The sequence below is a fragment of the Colias eurytheme genome, chromosome 1 (assembly GCF_061535395.1).
Source record: "Colias eurytheme isolate Ceu_HAF_F1 chromosome 1, ilColEury1 Martin Lab GWU primary, whole genome shotgun sequence".
Taxonomy (NCBI): Eukaryota; Metazoa; Arthropoda; class Insecta; order Lepidoptera; family Pieridae; genus Colias; species Colias eurytheme.
Genome location: NC_142980.1, coordinates 10,304,934 through 10,327,341, shown reverse-complemented (window position 1 = coordinate 10,327,341; position 22,408 = coordinate 10,304,934). Strand labels below are relative to the sequence as shown.

At 32.9% G+C, this 22,408-nt stretch overlaps 1 protein-coding gene and 1 long non-coding RNA gene across 3 annotated transcripts in view; one reads left to right on the top strand and one right to left on the bottom strand.

The window, feature by feature from the left end:
- The window catches only part of LOC149911198 (solute carrier family 7 member 14), a 64,797-nt gene that overhangs the window by 33,843 nt on the left and 8,546 nt on the right, over positions 1 to 22,408 (bottom strand). The window contains exons 3-5 of the mRNA XM_090106544.1: positions 19,415 to 19,542; positions 7,424 to 7,526; positions 1,628 to 1,836 (exon numbers count right to left, since the gene is read on the bottom strand). Of these exons, the coding sequence (XP_089962670.1) occupies positions 1,628 to 1,836; positions 7,424 to 7,526; positions 19,415 to 19,542 (440 nt within the window). The remainder of the gene's footprint in view (positions 1 to 1,627; positions 1,837 to 7,423; positions 7,527 to 19,414; positions 19,543 to 22,408) is intronic.
- Positions 9,671 to 10,266, top strand: LOC149911199 (uncharacterized). 2 transcript variants are annotated; one of them, XR_016458460.1, is made up of 2 exons: positions 9,671 to 9,797; positions 9,893 to 10,266. It is a non-coding gene; the product is annotated as an uncharacterized LOC149911199 (long non-coding RNA). The 2 variants fall into 2 exon arrangements; XR_016458466.1 differs by having other exon boundaries at positions 9,711 to 9,801.

Sequence of the window (22,408 nt, the reverse complement as noted above, 5' to 3'; positions counted from 1 at the left end):
CGAGTAAGGTTATAGGCTATTTAACATCACGCTACGGCCAACAGGAGTGGAGCTACGGGGGTGAAACCGCGCGGATCAATTAGTTTTAATATAACTTGAAAGATTTTTTATGGAATTGGAGTTTTCAATTTCGTTAACAAGATAATAACTCTTTAGTGCTTTTAACAGATTTTAATTCCCTCGCATCGCGTTGCAATGCAATATTGTTTCAAGTAGCAGAGATTAAATATATCCGATTGGCGATCGTTATTAATATCGAGAATGCTCTCCAAGAGTTGTAGATCAAAAATAATTTAATTGTTTGTAAAAACCTGATCCTATTTGATATAATCTTAATGCATTTATCGTTTATTGGATTATTAATAGAAACGAAGAAAACGTTTTGCTAATTTATTTATTTTTTAATGTAATCTGTATTATTTTAAACTTTTTTATTAAGGTATATTATATTATTACATTTCTCATAAAATAAAGATTAACAAAACAATGTCACGCTTCTAAAACAAATTCAGTGAAGCAAATATCACTAGCTCAGTCTGAAGTTGAGCACCATTATGATATTACTGCGATCTTTTTAATATAACAATATGCTTGTTTAATGAACCAAGATTTTCTCATTTACAACATCTTTTGCTAGCAGGAATGCTGTGGTAATATAAGAGCAATTAGACGATGTAGGAACATGTTCATGATAATAGTCTCACCACATTTCCTTATAACAATGAGCGATATAATATAATTAGGTAATATAATGTTGGAAAAATATACTCTCATTTATATTTTATGCGATGCATTGGTTTTGACGTTGCTTCTTTTGGCGTGTTTTAGTTGTACTTCATTATGTTGAAAGTTTTCTTGGAAGTTTTCAACAGTATTAAAATGTGGTATGCATTATAAAAAGTTTCGTAAGGATCAAGGTTATATTATATTTTATATGAACACATTAATTTAATGTGGAATTGGAATTTTATTATAATCGGTTAAGTGGTTTAGGAGTCCATTGATGACAAACATTGCGACACGAGATTTGTATATATTAAGATTCTTCATTAAATGTGGCTAAATAATGTCAGCTTTCAGTATGTTATATTTGTAATATGAGGAATCGAGTAGAGCTGTAGCCTGTACCGGATGAGAACCAATCGTAGGCCGGTAACTTGCATTAGTTTCATAGGACTTTAACGAAGTACCTAGTTATAGAGCGTTTGATAATTGTTTAATTTTTTTATTTATATGAAAATACTGACTTAAGAAATTTGTACTGCATAGGTAATATGACTTTAAATTTCACACTCTCTCTTGAAGTATCTTTTTGAAATGTATATTCCTAGTGTGCTTACATAACCGTTGTTAAATATAGGTACTTATATTAAACTGTTTCAACTAAAATTAAAAAACTTTATGATTCAACAAATCTTGCTTTAGTTTGCGTCGTCAAAATAAATAATTTATTTACCACATGTTATATTATGATGGCTTAGTTACGTAACGCTAATCTAGGAAATGAATATAAATCTCATATGCATAGCAGTAATATCTAAAAAATCATACTCCTAAGTGATAAGAGTAAGGTAGATCAACGTTTACAATGATAGCTAGTATATTATAACATGATCATGATACTTACGCCACTCCATCCAAACGGTAGGAATCCATTATGCGCAGACCAGTTATCCCACTTCGCGTAGAACATTCCAGCAGCGACGATGAACACCCACACGCTCAGGTTGATGATGTTCAGCACGTTGTTGAAGAACAGCGACTTCTTCACGCCAGCTACCAGCACCATCGTCATCAGGATCGTTATCGTAAAAGCCAAGAAGTCCGGAGGTTTGCCTGTTAGAGAAAAAAAAATATAAAGTCTCTTTTTTATGGTTATTTTTTGTAAACGTTCCGAATTTTTAATTGTTATGTGCACTGCTATACGGGCTTTTTATATGAATTTTGATTCATTTCCGAAATAGGTACTTTTATGTAAATATTGTAGAGTATGTTAGTAGAAGTGTTATTTTATGATACTTTATTTTACTCAAACTTCCATGAAATATAATATAGTAGCCATACACATACTCGATTATTCGGTTACTATGCTAAATTAATATTTACATTATGCCAACCAATATTATACTAAGGAGCTTATATGTTACGACGTGAACCTTACGAATGAATGAACACGGTAAACGTTATTTAATGATACGTAAACATTTTTCACAGCACATGCATAGAGATAATAAATACAGGGTTTAAAATATATTATAAAAATTCTGTACTGGGTTGCTAATTGAGTTAAATGAATGTTTACTGGTGGTGTGTCGTATTGAGCGTAATAATTTACATATTAAATAAGAGTTGAAGGATAGCCTTGCGGTTATATTAATGCATGAATGAAGTTGTTAACCCAATAGTGATTCATTTGTTGTATGTGTGGATGCTGTATATCTATAGTTCTTACTTGTAGATGAAACTGTATTTTAAATAATCTAACAAAGATTAGAATTTTGTACACATGGTGGTAATATTTGATTGTTATATTAGAATAACCCTATCTGTGAAATATTATTGGATAATGAAAATAAATAGGCATTTCTTTCACAAAATAATCCATATACATAAGTATAATTTAGATCGAGCTCATATCATAGAATTTATAGCAGTTTCAGAAGGCTTTGCATTCCTTATCACCATGCATGTAAAAGAAGAGTTATTATTATATTGCTTTCATATCATTTTATATCCTTTTTTTATTATAAGGTATAATGTAGGTATGTAGTTATGAATAATTCATTGAAATACATATAATCACTATAGTAGGTATAAGTCTTGATTAATTTGTTCTATGTAAACTTGTGTGCAATGTCTGGAAATATTAATTATATTGAAATTTATTAAGTACACTAAATAAATTACTAGTTACGCTAAATAAATTTAAATTATATTTTTACTTTGTCTACTTAATTACTTTAGAAGTAAATTATTACGTCTCAACACGGCCTCAACTGAAATCTTGAAAGATCGAGAAGAAATATATTAATAGAAACAAAATTAATCTATTTGGTTGGCTCTAAAAATAATTTTATAGGCATCCACGTGCAGCCAACAACAAAGTATATGTCAGAAATTCTTACGGACTATTTCCTATTAGGAGATTCAACTTCTATTCGCCTTTTACATCTTCATGTGTGACCTTTGCACTTCAAGCTATTTCTAGTTGATAGATCTAATATATTTTGCTCGTGAAATTTAATTTAAAAATTCTAATAACGGCACATCTTTGAGGAATCGTAAAATACCTTTCGATATTTGGATCGTTTCGGTTTCCGATAACAATTTCGAGACCTATTTATATATAATAAGATTTAGGTGTGATCTCGGCGATGCAGATGTATCAAATCTGGGAGCGTAGCACGTTTCCTTTGATGTGGATACAATCGACGAGCGTCCTGCTTTTGGCCTTTGAATACATAGGTTAGTCGACTGTGAAAATAGTCCTGTCTAGGAAGGCATGTCACATGCTTTTAGTACCAAAGTGAAACGAACATACGGAAGCGACGGTGTCTACTGTCTAGTCACTATTGAACAATTTCTAAGATAAGCATAACATTTTCCTCCTCTGTAAATAATACCATTATAATGTAGGTGGAAGCGATTTGTTTGAAATAAGATTGGGTGTATTGCACGAGACATGGCTTTGTTTGGATTTGTTCTTTGTTATTTAGCTTGACTCAATAATATATTCTTAAACAACAAAGACAAACTGACATATTGTATTAAGTATTCGTATTGAAACGAGCTGGTTAGGTAGGTACTTACTAGGTACGTACAAAGTAACACGTACAATTACATTGAGTTTTAGTAAAGAGCTGAGGTGAATGAAATTTATTAAAGGAATGAATAATAGTGAATCGAACTATAAAATACCATGAGATGGCATGGCATTTAATAATACTATGCAGTATACATTTAATGGACATAGGTCAATTGATATAATATCATTTATACAATCATTTATGAAAACACAATGAAACACAACCTTCAGTTTAATTACGGAACCAAAATAAATATAATTGGGATAGTTTTGTACAAAATCTCATTAGCAGCTCGCAATCAGGAAGTTTGCGTTATTAGAGCTCGGTGCCTCGGATGGCGCGTAAGGCAGTGTCGAATGTTCTGTCCCATCAGAGTATGTAAGCGAGAATGCAATTTTGTTCATTAAGACACGAGTATAAAGAAGAAAATAACATTTTAAGCATATTATAATCTACATATATAAAAACGTATTATTTACAGTCAATAAGTCTCATGAACTAACTGTAACCACGTTTCAATATTTCAAACAATAAAGATCAAAGATTGTTTACAGAAACAGGATATGAATTGTGGCTTATTGATTGAAGTACAATAAATTAAATTGTAAAGAAATAAACGCGGCAGTCAGTGAGCAATTCGTCCTAACACTTTTATTGAATTTGATCGCTGCGGACTGACTGACTGACCCATTGTGATAACTTGCCGAATGCAATCAAATATTATAGATTGCCCGTTACAATCCAACGATTTATTATTATCAATTTTAATCTCCTACAAACGAATGTATCGTGGAAATTTTTAGAGTTTTGCTGGGATTATTTTAGAAAATTATGTGATTGTATTATTAATATAAATCTATTTGAATACCTACTATGAAACGTTTGAACATTTTTTTTCGTTACAAGCGTATATAAGCTTTCAATACATTTGTCATTAGTGCAAACGTAATGGCACTTGCGCTAATTAAATTTGTAGGTACTAGGTATAAGAACATTATTTAAAATGAAAAATTGTACATTTTATTAATTACGAAACACAGAGTTTCAATCTCTATGTTTCGTATCAATCAAAAATCAAAATCAAAGTTTGTATCGAAAATTTAAATATTATTCCGAAGCTTGGAAAGTTTGTATAAAAGTGACGTCTGCTTTAAGGAAACTTTCACAGGAAAAAGGTACTTACAATATTTTAACTATTTTCTTTGCAATTTTCCTGGAACGTTCTTTTGTAAATACTCAGTATCGGTCAAAACGCAAGACATTATTTTTTACTTATACCAAGTACCTATGTATTCTGTGCTACAGTATCAAAAAATAACAATGCGCTTGTAACTTCTATAATATGTATATAATATTTAAAGTGGCAATTGCATATTGTATTGCTATTACTTATTAATATTGTGTCAGGATTAAGAATCGAAAATGTATCATGAAATCTCTTACATTCCCAATTACGGCCTATAATTACAAATAATTTGGCCATACAAAGACAACAATAAAACTGAAATAAGTACACAAAAGAATAATAAACGAGAAACTGATAATAGTTTTATGAAGTAATAATTCGTTTGTATGATTATTTATGTCAACGTCTATTCTATTTAATATGTCCACAGGGAATAGTGGTTGAACGGATGTAATAATGTTATGTCATATTATATTACAGCGATTTGCGATTACGGCCACCTACGGTGTTATATATCCGTTTATACTGTGTGAGGTTTTCCAGTTAATTCGTGAACCGTAGGACCGCTATACTTTTGGATTTATTAAGAGCAATCAAAAGAGCCGTTTTTCCATACAAACGTAGTCCCCTGTTTCCTCCCTGGATTGTGCCACTAGAGCAATACATTTTTTACTATTAATCTATGGTAATTTTAGCCATGTTCTTACGTTTTCCATTTTGTCGTAACTTAATTATTAAAATAGATATGACTCTTTCAAAACATAAGAAATAGGACTAATTTTCCGTTATGTTCCGTCTTCCATAAAACTAATTTTTGAACATTATATAAAAAAAGCAAAACGTAGGAACATAGCCTATACTTTTCTCTACTAAATTATGAATTATGTTGGCTCTTAATTAATGAAGTTTCAGACTTTCTGCTTGTTTACGAATAGATGTTAGTTTTAAACCTATTGTAACTACATATTTTAATATGCACTGGTTCTTTTGTTCTTAAAGTGGTAGGTAACAATATAACTAAAAAAAAAACGTAGATAATAAATAACGATTTAAATGTCAACTATTCTTAAAATATGTGTTAATATTTATCTACCATATTAAAGTATAAATGATATTCCTTTTCGTGTAATGTGCCCTGAATTGACTTAATACTCCTAGTGCGTCACAGCAAAACGTTCCTCGATTTGATCATCTATGGTGGATAATAAGACAAAGAACTGTCTGATAAGATAATCGAACAAATAAAATGGATCTGCCACATACAAAGGGGGACCACTTTTAGCGTCAAATGAAAGCTTTAATTTGAAATCTGCAATTCAACGTAAAACCTGACCGCTCTGTCGAGAAAAAGTCTCCAATCTGATTTGTCTCCTTGCCGTAGCAGAGGGTTTTTTTTTTAAATTTAATTATATTATTATTACCCTCCACGACAGCGGCTACATAAATTTTATCAAGCTACTGCTATTTATATTAAAAGACCATACAAAGGGTATAGTTATTTATAGTTTTACATACAGGCGCGAAGCTACAGAGAAAAGTGTAGCCATTTTTAACATTTCTCTTTGAAAAAGGTATTGGCGCGTATTTTGTGAATGAAAATGTACTCCGTTGGGATTTCATTATCAGAACCATTATCATCAATATCACATGTCAAATTGTGTTACTTATTTTTTATAATATAAAACTGATTTAGGAAACGTTTTTAAATGCTTTATAAAGCAGTTGCACTATAAAATAAAAATGATAATTAGCTAGTCTATAAAAACGTTTCTATTTTTATTTTTTTTAGCTTAGTTGTTAAAATACTACAAGTTTTTTATAATATTTCATCAATCAGAACTTCTGCATAATCACAATTACTCCGTTTATTTTCATAATTTTAGCATAATTTTTTATTATAAAGAATTGCTTGTCAACACTTTATGTTGTTTAGACTAAAATTACCATCAAAACAGCTTATTATTTAAATAATAATAATTTTAAATGTGAAATAAATACTTATTCTGACTAGACTTCTTTCAGATTATAATTGTTAGTTTAGTTTTTTTGCATTTATCTACGCGTATTATTATCGCGTACGAGCACTTTTTATTTATATTAAGCTTTACTCATAATATTATGTATTTATTAAAACTATTTAAGAAGAATGTTGAAAAGCGATGCTGAAACTATCAAGCAGTATTGAAACTATCAAGTCAATAAAAGTCATTTTAGTTTCAATAATCCTTTTGAGATAAATTGATAGCTCTAAGCTTGTTAGAGATTTAATGTAATACTATAGATAGGTAACTTATATAGACGGATAGATTTTATTCATAAAATTGTACAAATCTTATTCCTTAATTAATATTTTGTTAGAAAGAAGGTGTCTTTTCGCAAATTAATTCAGGTGAAACCGTAGGGCACAGCCAGTTAATAAAAATACACTTACCAAAGACAGTACCGACGTGTAGAGCGAAATAGCTCGTCAGAGCCCCATCACACAATGCGTCGAAGCAAGCACTCAGCGCGCGAGCGCACGCGCTTGTCCCAATCTGAAGAAAATTCTTAATTTAGTACTCTTTAGACCAACTATATACTATATTATGTGATAATAAAACAAAAATATTATGTCAATTGTTGTAAAATGTTTAGTTCTTTATGTGCCGCTCTTTTATCCGCTATAGAATAAATTTGTGATTAAAAAAATAGAACGTATGGTCAATATATATACCTAGGTATTATATCGCAATCAGTATCATATTGTCATCGTCATCGCATTTGGAAAAATATGCTTTATAGGAACGTGCAGAAATAATTAAAATATTATCGCATAGTCATACAGTCCATTGATATCTTTCTTACTATATAAATTTATTTGAGCAAGATTCTCGTAAAATCCCTTACCAAAATTGACATACTTACTCAGGTGGAGCACACGAGTATCAGTTAATAAAAATAACTAAGCACGATACGTCTAAATCGACGTCCATACATGTCGTTCTTAGAAAACTTGCTGTGGAATATCACTTTTATAGAAGCGCTTTCAAAGGTAATTCCACTAGAACGATGTCAAAGAAAGTTAGTTCTAAATAAACGGCTTGTGTCAATTATAAGACAATATTTTTAAGTCTTTACTTAGCAAATAGATGCACATTCTCATGTGACGGGGACGGTTTTAAATTGTGCAGCTTTTATAAAGTCCTTTGTTGATTTTTGTACTTTATTCTTTTTATCATAACGCCCGTTTTACTCCATGTTTTCATACGAAGCCGTGGATTCTGTATAGTAATAAATATGAGATTATTACTGCATATTTTCTAGAGTTATTTTTACACCTTATTCTTACTACGCTTAAGTAAAAATTAGCTTACCTATGTTCGCTTAGATTCTATTAATAGAGTTTTTACAATCTATACGTATTAAGTCAGAAACAACTTATTTAAACCAGTTACATTATAGATTTTTACTATTTTTTTTATGGCAGATAAACAGTATAAAATATAATGACGTATACTGTAGTATACGTTTTTATTGAATGTGATTTATTATTTATTTGTTGCGACGTGGTTGCGACAAAGATAATCAAACCATGGTAACCGACACTCGTGATCCATAAATTTAAATTAGTTACAGATGAAGTAATGTTAACTTGAAATGGGATTGTAGATTGTAAACTGAGTCACGTGTATTCTCTGGATAGCACATTTATTTATTTTATGTTACATCTGTGCATTATATTGCACATTTCATGTAAGTTTTTAAAGAAACTACATTAACCTACATAAATATAGTAAACTAGTGGTCCGCCCCGGCTTCGCCCGTGGTATACATATTTTGCAATAAAAGGTAGCCTATGTCCTTTCTCGGGTATCAAAATATCTCCATACCAAATTTCATGCAAATTGGTTCAGTAGTTTAGGCGTGATTGAGTAACAGACAGACAGACTGAGTTACTTTCGCATTTATAATATTAAGTATGGATTAAAATATTTTCTTTCATAATATTAAATTTATCACATGCACATTCATTTATCAATTATTCTAGTTGCATTGAATTATTTAATTTGATAAATAGATATCAGTATCACTGAAATATATCATACATTTAAAATATCAAACATTACCTACACTAAAAGTAATCTATACTAATATTATAAAGAGGAAAAGTTTGTAAGTATGTATGTAAGTATGTATGTATGTATGTATGGTTTTCACGCAAAAACTACTGGACCGATTTCAAAAATTCTTTCACCATTAGAAAGCTGCATCTTTACTGAGCAACATAGGCTATATTGCATTTTCAAAAAAATTAGAGATCCTTACCAAAAATGCAATAATGTAACCCAAGGTGTAAAAAAATCCTCAATAAAACTTCTGTCATCGCGTGCGCTGCGGAATCTATTGAAGATAGAACAAAAAAATGTTCTACAGTATTATAGAATGGATCAATATCTACAAGAAAGTCCGCGATACCATATGTCCATCTTCAGTAGTTATGTTACTACAACAACTTTTTTACGTTTTCAAAGTAAATAGAAGTGCCGACAGTAATCAAACCATGTTATCCATACACATATATTAATCCTTATCCCATTAACCCTTAATTACTCGCGTGGGGTATATATAACCCCACGGCGTCTTTGAAGCGTCGTATCTCCACCATTTTTAAAGCTACCTGCGTGCCTTTCTGAGTAGCTGCCTAAATACCTTCCCCTGCCGTGAATCACTCGCGAGCGCCGCTCCATGTCGTGTGGTTGTGTCAGGAGATCGCGTCTGGGGTATATATTGCCCCACGCGAGTATTCGTGCAACTTTTTTGGACGAGTGAGTATGTGTATTTTTATTTTATAATGTGCAGTACATATACTAAATGGTTCGTTTTTTTTTACTTATCTTTGTTTTATGTCTATTTGTTTTAGGTTAGAACGCCTAAAATGGCAAGTAAGCGTCTTTCTGACTACCAGATTGTTGAGCGTTTGGAAGACGACGAAGAAAGCATCATAGATAGTTCCGATGAAGATGATGTAGACGAGGACGTGATCCAGAGTGACCACAACTCAACCAAATGTGTGCAAACTATAACGTCGGCAGACGAACAAAAAGATGGCCTATGGTTATATTTACCACACTGCCTAGGGCCATACAAAAACGGCTAAAAAATGCTCAAGTTCAGGATCCTAGCCCCACTTCCAGAGGTGGTCCATCGACAACTTATAAAAGGTGCCATATCTGTCCAAGGTCAAAGGATAAAAAAATAAGATTTATGTGTGCCAAATGCCACCAGCAAGTTTGTCACGACCATTTTACTAAAAATTAATGAATAAAAAGTTCCTAAATTTAAAGTTTCGTCTTTAAAAGTTTATTATATTTATATTGATTAAAGATAGTATTATAATTTAGAACAATGTTGTCTCTTTCTAATTTTTATAATAAAAATAAAAGTATGTCATTAAAAATATGTTTTATTGTACCTTTAAAATTGGGGTTAAATATACCCCACGCGAGCGTAAGTGTAACTATATGGACGCGAGTAATTAAGGGTTAAATGATGTTTTATTATAGACTGTTTCAATACCAGCAAAATACTTTTTACTTTTTAAACAGTATAAAATATAATATTTACTTTTTAATTGGATATTCCATTCAAAAGATATAACGAATTTAAAAGTGTCAATCTACAGAAAATAGTAGGTATACTGTTCGAGCAGGCCGTAGTGCGGGGGTCACGGAGGAATTCTACCAATGCGTCTTGACGGAACACAGTGGGGTTTTGGTCGGTAGGAATCCGACATAACCCACGGCCCCTCCCCTGGAGGCCGTGGGTATCTATGAAAGATTTCCCCACTAAAACAAAAAAAAAAGGCCGTAGTGCGGGACGGGGTAAAGGTGATTTTCATGTCCGACCTATAGTAGACTTTTCACTGTAAAGATATCGCTATCTATGCGGGTGAAACCGCAGGGCATTGCTAGTCTTCTATAATATAAAAATGAATCCCAAAATGTGTTGGTAAGCGCATAACTTGAGAACGGCTGAACCGATTTCGTTAATTCTTTTTTTATTATATTCCTTGAAGTACGCGAGTGGTTCTTACGAAGAGAAAACGTAAATATGTACCACGGGCGAAGCCGGGGCGGACTGCTAGTCGTTAATAAATTTGCTTCGTTAAAAATTTAGTACATAAAATATTCAACGACCTTTAGATAAATGCATAAACAGTTCGCATCTTTAAATTGCTTTGAGAACTGTTTTATTTGCAATGAATCTTATCTTTGTACAAAAGATGCGAGTAAATTGAATACACGGTTCATTTATGTTGACATCAACAAACTGTAAGGGTTGAGAGATGGTTGGGTCATCTACCGTAAATATAAAATGGCACTAATAAAAACCCTACTATTTACGAGATACACTGACATTTTTCCAAACCCAATGTTTTCTTTATGAGTTTAGTTTTTCGGAATTAATCCGTAATTTACGTAAAACATTGTTGTAAAGCTGTAGTGCGATAATGTTACTCAGTAATAACGAAGCTATATTTCAAAGCTTTTTAAAACATCTCATTATGCGAAGGAAAATTATTAACATACTAGTTTTCCGCCCGCGGCTTCGCCCGCGCTTTCAAATAAAAACCCGCATAGTTCCCGTTTCCGTGGGATTTCTGAGATAAAACCTATCCTATGTGTTAATCCAAGTTACCTTCTATATGTGTGCTAAATTTCATTGTAATCGGTTCAGTAGTATTTGCGTGAAAGAGTAACAAACACACATATATCCTCACAAACTTCCGCATTAGTAAAAAGTCAGATAAGATAGGTTAATAGGATAGGATAGGATGAACTATGTTCTGGTATTTGAAAAATTATTTCAGTACATATATACAGTATTTATATTTTGAAACAAAAGTTAATGTGTAAGTATTATTGAAGTGAAACTTCTTTATCGGGGTTGAAAAAAACTTTAGAGTAACATTTTTTCGTTACGCGTGACATTTTTCCGTTACGCGCCATCTTTTCTTATCGCGTGATTCGACATATTTCTGTAAAGTTACATATAGTAAATTATTTTTTGAAAAATAAGTTTATAAAGAAGTTTCACTTCTTACGTGTGTACACTAGTACACGCACACATTTTTTTTAATAGTTTAACGTGTGTGTATCAATATTAAATCAGCCTTACTAAACATCTAGCTTATCATTTATATATTTTGTAAAAAACAAAGTCGATAGAAAAATCTGTTTAAAATAAATTATATTTTACTAGCGGTCCGCCCCGGCTTCGCCCGTGGTACATATTTCGCAATAAAAGGTAGCCTATGTTCTTTCTCAGGGTCTAAAGATTATCTGTGCCAAATTTCATCAAAATCGGTCTAGTAGTTTATGCGTGAAAACCATACATACATACATACATACATACAAACCTTTCCTCTTTATAATATTAGTATAGATTACATTCACATCAAATCCGTATGCAATTAATAAAGCCCGAGTTATCAATGTAAACTCAATTCAATATCTATCGGATTATGATGTGACAAAATAAAATAATAATAACAGCCTTTTAAATCCGCGCTTAATGTGATTGCAATACTTGAAAGAGATACCATTAATATTGCTCATGACGAATATCATTTAAATAAAATAAACAAATAAATAATTCCTGTATTTAACAAGACAGGATTATTACAATATGGTGTATTTCACAATATTAATTAATTTAATAATTTGATATTATTAATATAATTTTGAGATTCATTGGTTCCCGCACTAGGCGAAGCCTGTCCTGCGGGACCAAAAAACGAACAATATAATATAATTTATAACAGAGCGGCATAGATTATGTGGTAAATATTTAAATTCGTATTCAAGTATTACATAAAAATATTATTTTAATTCATTAAATTCATTTAAATTAAATTAAAAAAAAGAAAAGAATAGAAGGAAAAACAAATATGTCAAATTAAATTAACAACAATAGCTACTCAAAAAGCCTGTCACATACTTATTGAACACAACAGCACTTTCAGGTAAAAATCTCGAGGATTTCCATAAAATAAATAATAAATTAGGAATCAGAGTAATTTCTTTCATTTAAGTAATGAAATATGGAAAAAACAAGAAGGTAGAAAATCTCGTTATATCTTATTTATGTAACAGTGTTAAAGTATTGCCGACGAGGTAAAGAGAAAATAAGAATAATTTAACCTTTAATGTCGGAATCGCTCGTAGTTGAGCAATAGCTGAATAAAGATTGTAAGAAAATTGCAGCTTTCTTGATTACAGAGTGAACTACAACGAAAGCAACTACACGAGGTTAACGGTATATATATGGGTGATTATACAAAAATGGGGTAACTCGATGTCATCAGCCAATTTAAACAAATTCTTATTATATTTTATTCAAATAACAATCTATTTTAAAACAATGAAGCGTCCTTTATTTGGTCACTCAATTTCACTTCTTTATTTAAAATACAAATGAATAAAAATAATAAATCAATACCTCAAACGTCAGTACTTTGGCATGTCACAACTCCGAAAACCAACAATCAAGTGACTATCGTTTAAACATTATCATCGATTTAAGAAAACTTACTAATTCACTACAATCTTTGATGTACATAGTATTATATACTACAACTTTCATAACGCAATGTTTTCCATTTTATTTAAAAAATAAAATTAAACTTTGTCATCGTTTTCACTAGTCAGTCCGTTGTGTGTTTTTTAAATTCGAAATTCTCGCTAAATATCACCAAGTCGAGGTCAAATCCCTGTCTAAGTATTAATGTTGGTAATGAAGTTACTTGTGCACCGCATATTTTGACGGCCGTCATAACTGTACCAGCGCTAGGGTTGTGTTTGTCCTCTAAAATCTTGCTGCGCCAGTCAACATTTCAGTCCTATGGTGAGTCGTTATTTTATTGTTAATCCGATTTTTATTTTCATTTATAAATGGTTAACTATGATTTGTAAAAATATAGTTTGTTGATATTAGAAATTAGGCAAAAAAACCTAATTTGTGATTATAACCTCATATTAAGTCCCTTTTCATCAATCCGCTGGCATCAGTCCTTTGTCAGATATCGCGCCAGAGGACTGACGGGGCCCCATAGTACTGATGACTCTATCATTTTTGAGAACTTTTATCTTGATTGCTATTGGTATAAGCATTTCTATATTATATTTCAGTTAAAAACATCATGCGCCATGCTAAAAGAAACTGAATTTGACTAGGGAAGAAACATTTAAAAAAGAGTAGCAAAGAAAAGAGCTATTGAAACAAACTACTAATAATTTTATTAAAAAGATCTTATTTTCTTTTAATTATTGATTTTGATGCTTTCAGGGCATAGCTTTTTATATTTATCAGATAAATACGTATACGTATAATACTGTGAAGTAAAATTACCTCAAAATAACATAAAAGTTAATTAATATACTTAATAACATTATAAAAATGTCAAGGGGCTCTTATGAAAACTCAGATGAGACTTTCATTCGAGCCTTTGGTTTTTAATTTTATAATAATGAGTACTTTTAACATAAATATTGGTAGATTTTTAGGGCTCCGAACCTCAAAAGGAAAAAAACAGAACCCTTATAGGATCACTTTGTTGTCCGTTTGTCTGTTAAGACGTTTTTTTGGAACGCGTGGAGGTATCAATCTGAAATTTATATTGGATACTCAAGATTAAGAACCCTTGGGGCTGTAAAAAAATCAAACTTATAACGCAACGCAATCAAAAGATACCTACATCCGTTAATACTGCAAATTTCCACAAAATTCAATATTCGCAAGGGAATAAAAAAACACACAGGATGCTTGCCGTGTATACAGTCTACTATAGTTTACTTCTACTCGGTAAATAGCAACGTCTTATAACACAGATAAAGGAAAAATTGCTAAAAGTGTAAATTTTAAGTTACAAACATAATAAACAATAGGTTTGTTAGGAGTCCAACTCACACTTGGCCGTTTTTTTGTTTCTATTGTTTGTGAATTACTTAAAATATCAAGTAAAACTAATTCAAAGTAGTAAAAGTTAAGTAAGAGAGTAAGAATATTCACGTTGCGTTAAATGTCAGAAGGCTGTTTTAAAAATTGAGACATTGTTTTTCCCAGTATCACATATTATTAATTATCATTTTTAAACATGTTAAGTACGTAAAAGACATGTGCCATTATTAAAACTGAGAGATTTGTAGTAATTTTCATTGAATTTCTTTAAGAATATTACAAGTTATAGTTTTTTATCAGTACCATGTTAGCCTCGTCAGTCCCCTGGAGGACAAATCCAGAAAATTTAAAATATCTCATAATCTATTTAAAAAAGTGGCTGGCCCGATTTGGAACAATATATTCATTAGATTAGCTATCATATACACCCTAATTTGTAACAATCTGATATAAAAAATATAGTAAACAAAATATCCTCAAAAGTTACCCCATTTTTGTATAATGACCCATATATATGTTACGGCTAAAGGTAGGTGAGAACATAAACTTAAGATTAGCCGGCTAAACTTAGGTTTATTTTCTACGAGGTGTTAATGTTAGTTTGTTCTATCTTTAGCCGGCTAAACTTAAGTGTAACCGCAGGCCCGTGGCTAAAAATGTCGGGGTGGGTAGATTGGGTGGGATATATATATATATATATATATATATATATATATATATATATATATATATTTAATCTTTCTATTGTGATCGAAGCTTCCTAGATATGGTGATTTTATTTGATGTTTTATATGAAAAAAACGGCTTTATATAAATAACTAGCTCACGCCCGCGGCTTCAGCCGCGGCCCGCCCGCATAGTTCTCATTCCTGTGGGATTTCCGCGATAAAAACTATCCTATGGGATTATATATCCTAACTTGGATTAAAGTTACCCTATATGTGTGCCAAATTATATAAAAATCTGATCCGCAGTTTTTGCGTGAACGAGTAACAAACATATAATATTACTAGAATAATTAGTATAGAAGGCATTGAGGGAATTATTTTACTTTTTACAGCACAGTTTATTTAAAGTATACAGAAATCTGAGCCTCCGCAACTTTTCCTTATCATTATATGCTTAGTTACGGAATAATGCTGTAAAGGAGAATCTGAGTAGCTACTGGAAATGCTAATGGAAATTGAAACAATCAACGCTTTTATTGAAAATTGCTTAAAATATATTTACAAAAATTCTTGCGCGAACCGAGGCGAAAATCTGAATATATATATTTTAAAAAACTAACAAAAAATATTTTTTTAAGTAAGTAGCGTTATTTTTATTGGAAAATAGCTTCAATATTTTGTAAAAATATTTCACCAAAAATTTTAAGATACGTCTACCGAAAAACAAATTTTGCAATTTCATAAATCATTTAAAACCTATCGATCAATATTTTAAATGTTTTCTATTTTTTAAAATACTTCAATGATATTTTATTTACCTATAGATTTGTAAGCAAAAATAACATTTGAAATTTACCCTGTACAAATGTACATTTCATATTTTTTAGCGTAGCTAGTAAGTTCAAATCATGTATTGTTACATATACATTTAAAGCTTATTGAACCGCCACGAAAATAAAAAATAAAATTAGAGTTGGTCATTCCTTAAAACTGAAACTCTACCAAGATCATTCATGTTACGCCAAAGTTTAAAACAGAGTTATAATGTTTGACAGTAATTAATATTTTTTTTTCCTTGTTAACTTACAGACTAAACATATAAATTACGATATTTTAATAGAAATGACACATGAACAGATATCGGATTCCATTCTTTCAGAACCACGGTCCACGGCCGCAAAAGCGATACCACAAATCCATGTAAAAAGGCTTTGATTACAAAAGCTTGCCTAAACTGTGGAGTTTATTGGATCCGTGGAAGTACACTTTACTGGTCTCGTCGTTACAAGCCTTTGTGCCATACCAATAAAATATACAGTTCACAAGTCCAGGTGACTGCGCTCACAAACAGATTTTGTTGGTGTTGCACTAGGTTTCTATGGACAACACTAAATTATTCAGAACTCCAATGGATAACCGCTTTGATCCCAATTGTACTATTGCGCGATTCAACGGATATTGCTACACTGTTTATTTGTTTGTAAAGAGCTGCAAGCGTGAAACTAATACAAAATAAAAGCGTGCTAAACACGCGCTACACAGTTCGTAGAATATGTAAAAAATAGACACAAATAAAACTAAAAATAATGTTGTATTAATAACGTTGTTGTGATAGATGTGATTGGTTGATATAAACCTTATTGAATTGAATTATGAAATTTTAAACAACACTCACATTCAGGACATAAAGAGGCTTTATCCCAAACAAGTATTTAATATGATCTACATTTATTAATTATTCTTTCCTCCCAAAACCTTTTAACATGTTAAATACGATATTATCTATTTTTAGGAAAAAGATTAGTGTACCTAATTATGACGATATTTATTATAATAAACTACAACATCGATTCTGATACTTGAAGGCTTTAACATATTTTTATTAGGTATACCCAAGTTAAAAAAACTTATTAAAATCTTTTTCCCTTATTTAGAAGTCACTCTCATTGTCATATCACCATAGGTAGTATGTAAAAGGTTTTTTTTATATTCAAGATTAGGCAAGCATTTGACCATCGCTTCGCCTGATGGAAAGCGATAAACATGGTTTAGGATGGAGCATGCTGACCTTTTTTTTTTTTTTTTTTTTTAACGTTGGGAAATGCATTTACGCATCCCCCTCGGCAGTTTTGCTGTCCAAGGGGGTATGTGGGACTCGCTGGAAGCCATACCCACTAAAACCCAACGGTGGCCGTCTTTCGCCCTGGGCGGCGGGGGTTAACAGCCAGGCCTTGTACCCCCGCCGACCGTGTGGCGACTGCCGCTTCATCGCGGCCCATCGACGCCCGAAAGTGTACAATGGCCGCCGATATTGAATAATATCGCCGTCCATTTCCGGACCTAACCACCTTATGACGCGGGGGGATCCAGTTTCCTTGCCGCGAGCATAACTACAGTATGCGCGTATCTACGGAAACCTCCCCCCGTGTTTTTCCCTTAAGTATTATGTTACGGCTGGCGCTGGTCATATAGACGCCTGCGCCTACCGGGTCTGCGCCGACGTAGAGGGTCTGCCGCTGGGTCGTTTTCCCGGGCCCTCTCTGCGTCCTCCTTTCTTTTCATTACCGTCGTGCAGAACGTGACGACGGTCTTCCATGAATGGTCAGTGTCGTCCGTGACCATTGCCTCTACAAGAGCTTGTAGGGTAAGCTGAGTGTCTGCTCCCAGCAGGCTCCGGAGGGACCCACGTTCGTCTGTCCAGGAAGGGCACTCCACCAGGGTGTGCAAAGCCGTGTCTTGGAGGCTGCTACAGTGATGGCAGGCGGGAGCTGGCTCACGACCTATCCTGTTCAGGTAGCTGCCGAAGCACCCATGCCCAGAAAGAACCTGCACCAGTTGGTAGTTGATCGACCCCCATCGCCTTTCCACCCATTCTCTGAGTACTGGTCTGATTGCATTCAGAGTCCAGGCCCCCACGCAAGACGAGTCTAGTTCTCGACGCCATCGGCGAAACACCGCGTCGTGAGCTTCCCGTTTCCATTCTTGGAGTGTTTCGAGAGGCAGGTTCTCATCTCTCCCTCTTGCATCAGCTCTGCGCCAGTAGACCTGTGAAAGGGCAGCGGCTTCAAGGTGCCAGGGTGCTGTTCCGGCGATGACGCAAACCGCATCGTAGGAGACGGTGCGGTACGCCCTAGCAACTCTTATGGCTACCACTCGTTGTGCCCGCCGCAGTACGATTGTATTGCGTGTCAGCAGTTTGTCCGCCCATATCGGACACCCGTACAATGCTTGTGATCGCACAACACCAGCGAAAAGTCGGCGGCACCCCCAACTCGGCCCTCCAATATTTGGCATAATGCGGCAGAGAGCCGCTGCCGTGGTGCTGAGCTTGGTGGCCAGTGCCGAAAAGTGAGCTTGGAATGTCCATCGCGGATCGAGCACCAAACCAAGGTATTTCAGTCTGGGCCCAATTCGGATGGGCACTCCGCTCACTACAATCTCTTCCCCCGGTGGTGGGGCCCTCCGGTGGCCATGGAAGCATATAGCCTCGGAGCATGCTGACCTAATAGATGCCTATTCACATTTTCTTTTCAATAAGTTCAGATTATAATGATCAGGAAACACGAAGGCCGGAAGATTGTTCCATTCCCTACTGGTACGTACGAGAAAGGAAGAAGCGTAACGCTTAGTGCGTATAGGTGGAATGTCGATGACATAACATTAGTCTAAGATCCGACGAGGGGTGGAGACTAGCACCGCGTCAACTCGACCGGTGGTAAAAAGGAGAAGCAGGTATATGTAAATATCTATCTATTCACATTAATATACTAAAAAAATAAAATTTCCAAAGTCACAAATAAAAACAAATAGCTTACCAGATATTCCAAAAGCATGTTCCAGCCAATGATGAAAGCAATGAATTCGCCGACGGTCACATAGGAGTAGGTGTACGCGGAACCCGTGGTGTTCGGGACACGGACCCCAAACTCAGCGTAGCAGACACCTGGGATTATTGTTTTAAAACATATTTAAAAAGTTATAATTATAGTAAGCTATGCGAGAATTTTCTTTTCCTATAGAATATAGATCGTACAAAACAATTACCTATTTTAATTCTGAAGTTATTAATATATCATCTGTTATTAATATTAGTTGTTAGAAATAAAAACCATATAAAATATTATTTATTATATGATTATATTAAGATAGATATGGTAATCACAGATTATTTTATTTCACTACAACTTTAGATTTAGTAACTCGAATTCATCGGAAAAATGTCATAAAATGTTCACTATGATCGAACATAAAACCTTATAGAACCTACTGATAACCTGATAAGTTGTTAAAATAACTCGTAATTATAATGGCCTATATGAAAATGACATGAAAATAGAAACCCCGATAACCGGAGGCAATTGTAGTCTGAATGTAAAAGTTGTGGGATGAATGGAAGGGCATTACAATTTTGAAGCCTTTGTCGGACTAGACTGGGTACCTACAGACAAAGGCGTCGTATTCAAGCACAGATAATATATTTTATCTGATAGAACACGCTGCTTTTTTATTTACCTTATTTACAATCATCTGGTGCCATACTTTCTGGAATTTTTATACACGTATCAAGGTCAAATTTGACATCGGTGTGAATAGCAAACTGCTTTTCGATTGACGTGAAATTCTGTTTTAAGTTTTGCAAATTTTATTAGTTCGATGCAATAGAAAACCTACATACATACGAAACAGTTTCTTGCATTTCCATATGTATTTATTTTATTGTAAAAGAAAGTACAAATCAACACTTTTTATTACCTATAGTTGAGCCAATTTAATAGGCAACATTTGACGTCTATTAATTTTATCTTCATAGGGTGGTTAAAAACATCGATTAAAGCGAATTAATCGATACGGACTTGAAACAATTGTCAATCGAACTTGAAACACATGTCAATAATTTATGATGATTTTTATTCCCAAGTAATCAATGCATTCGATTCTAGATGTCAGATTACGATTTTTAGAGTAACGTCTCTGGTATTTATAAAGAAAAAAGGTTTATTGACACAAAATTGTAGCGACGTCAGTTCTTTAAATAAGAAAATGTTTATTATGTTTAGAATGGTTTATCAGTAAAATCAAATCTTAAAATTAGTTGCATCGGTCATTATTATTATAAATATGTAATCGTAATTGAAAAAAGTTAAGCAAATGTGCAGTTCTAACAAAACGAAATATCATGTTATTCTATGTCGTCGTTACTAGGTTACGTTGTTGAATTTTGTTGAACTGTCAAATGTTGCCTATTAAAATGGCTCTAATATAATTTAGATTAAGACGTCTGAAGTTCTAATGAACTGATTAACTAACTGTTAATTGTAACTCTCAAACTTCTGGAACTAGGAAAAAGGCTTGCAAATAGATAGAAAGTGAACACTAAAATAGTAGAAGCTATTAAAATTAGCCTTTGTAGAAAATAAGAACGAAAGTGAACTTTCCACATCAAGAGAGAGCGTATAAATTATTTTAGAAGAGAATTTGACTCCGATATCCCTCTGAGAATAAAATATCTGTGTACCGTGAATGTAATATTGTTAGAACATTTATCTATTGATGGATGTGACGGTTAAATACAGGTCACGACTCACGACGTATTCCTGGATACCCATATTGAAGGAAACCTTAGCAAATATTTCTCAGTGAGTCTTGACAACACACGCGTTGTATTGTTGGTTGCGTTACCGACTGTATAAGCATTTCAAATACTTCCCCTTTAAATGTGTCACAGCATTGAATAGTGAGGTGTATGAGCAATACAGGTCAGGCTTCTGCTGTAGAACTCTGAACCAAGATATCGTGTTGAATAGAATAATATTTGAACATGCGACGGTTATGTTTCAGATGAGTCTATAAAGAACATACAAAATGTATCAATATACGCAAAGGCTTTTTATAGATGAGCACAAGAGTACAAATCGAAATATTAATAAATGAGATGGCGTCTAAGATATAAGCTAAATTTTGTTAGTATGTTGTATCGCCAATATTCAAGGGAATTGAAACTTCAAACCAAGATTAGAGCTAGTTATAAGCGGCAATATGTGGTTTTATTGATATGACATGATCGAGTTATCATTAGCTACATAGCTACATGATATGTCATACGTCACCGGTATGATATATAATTTTCAGTTGCATTTTTTTTATCCGACAACGATACAAATGGCTTTTATCACCTACGCAATTACGCATGTTTTACCGAATATGAAAATAGAAAACATGATTAAATATTGGACAAAGAAATAATAAATATTCAATTTCAATAGGTATTGTTCTGAATGTTGACGACACAGCGGGAAATTTGCAGTTATATTTGCCAAATCGGAATATTTTTCTATTTATATTGTAATCCTATTGCCTTTGACATGTGGAAATTGATTGTATTATTATTTTTCTTTGAAGCAGCATATTTAAACAATGTATTTTTAAATTAAAAAGTACGAACGAAAGAACTATAGGCAACCTGCAATATTCAGAAAGTACGCACCCAGAAACAAATTTGTACTACTCTGTCTGCGAAATATTGAGATAGAATTCAAAGAAATAAAATGAAGAGTCAAAGCAAAGATGTAATAAACGTTTCAGATAAGCTCTTAAAATGTTGCAATTTTTTAAATTAAAAATCTCTTGGTTTTATACGATTTAATCTGATATTTGAGACTAAGTTATTTATAGCAAGTTAAAAATAATAGAGGCTACCAGCAACAGGAAAACTCTGGTAAATTTTATGAAGAATCAATAACTTAATTTAAAGAAGACGTAAAAATCAGAAAACAAAAATCAATCACTCAGTTTGTATCCAAAAATAGGAT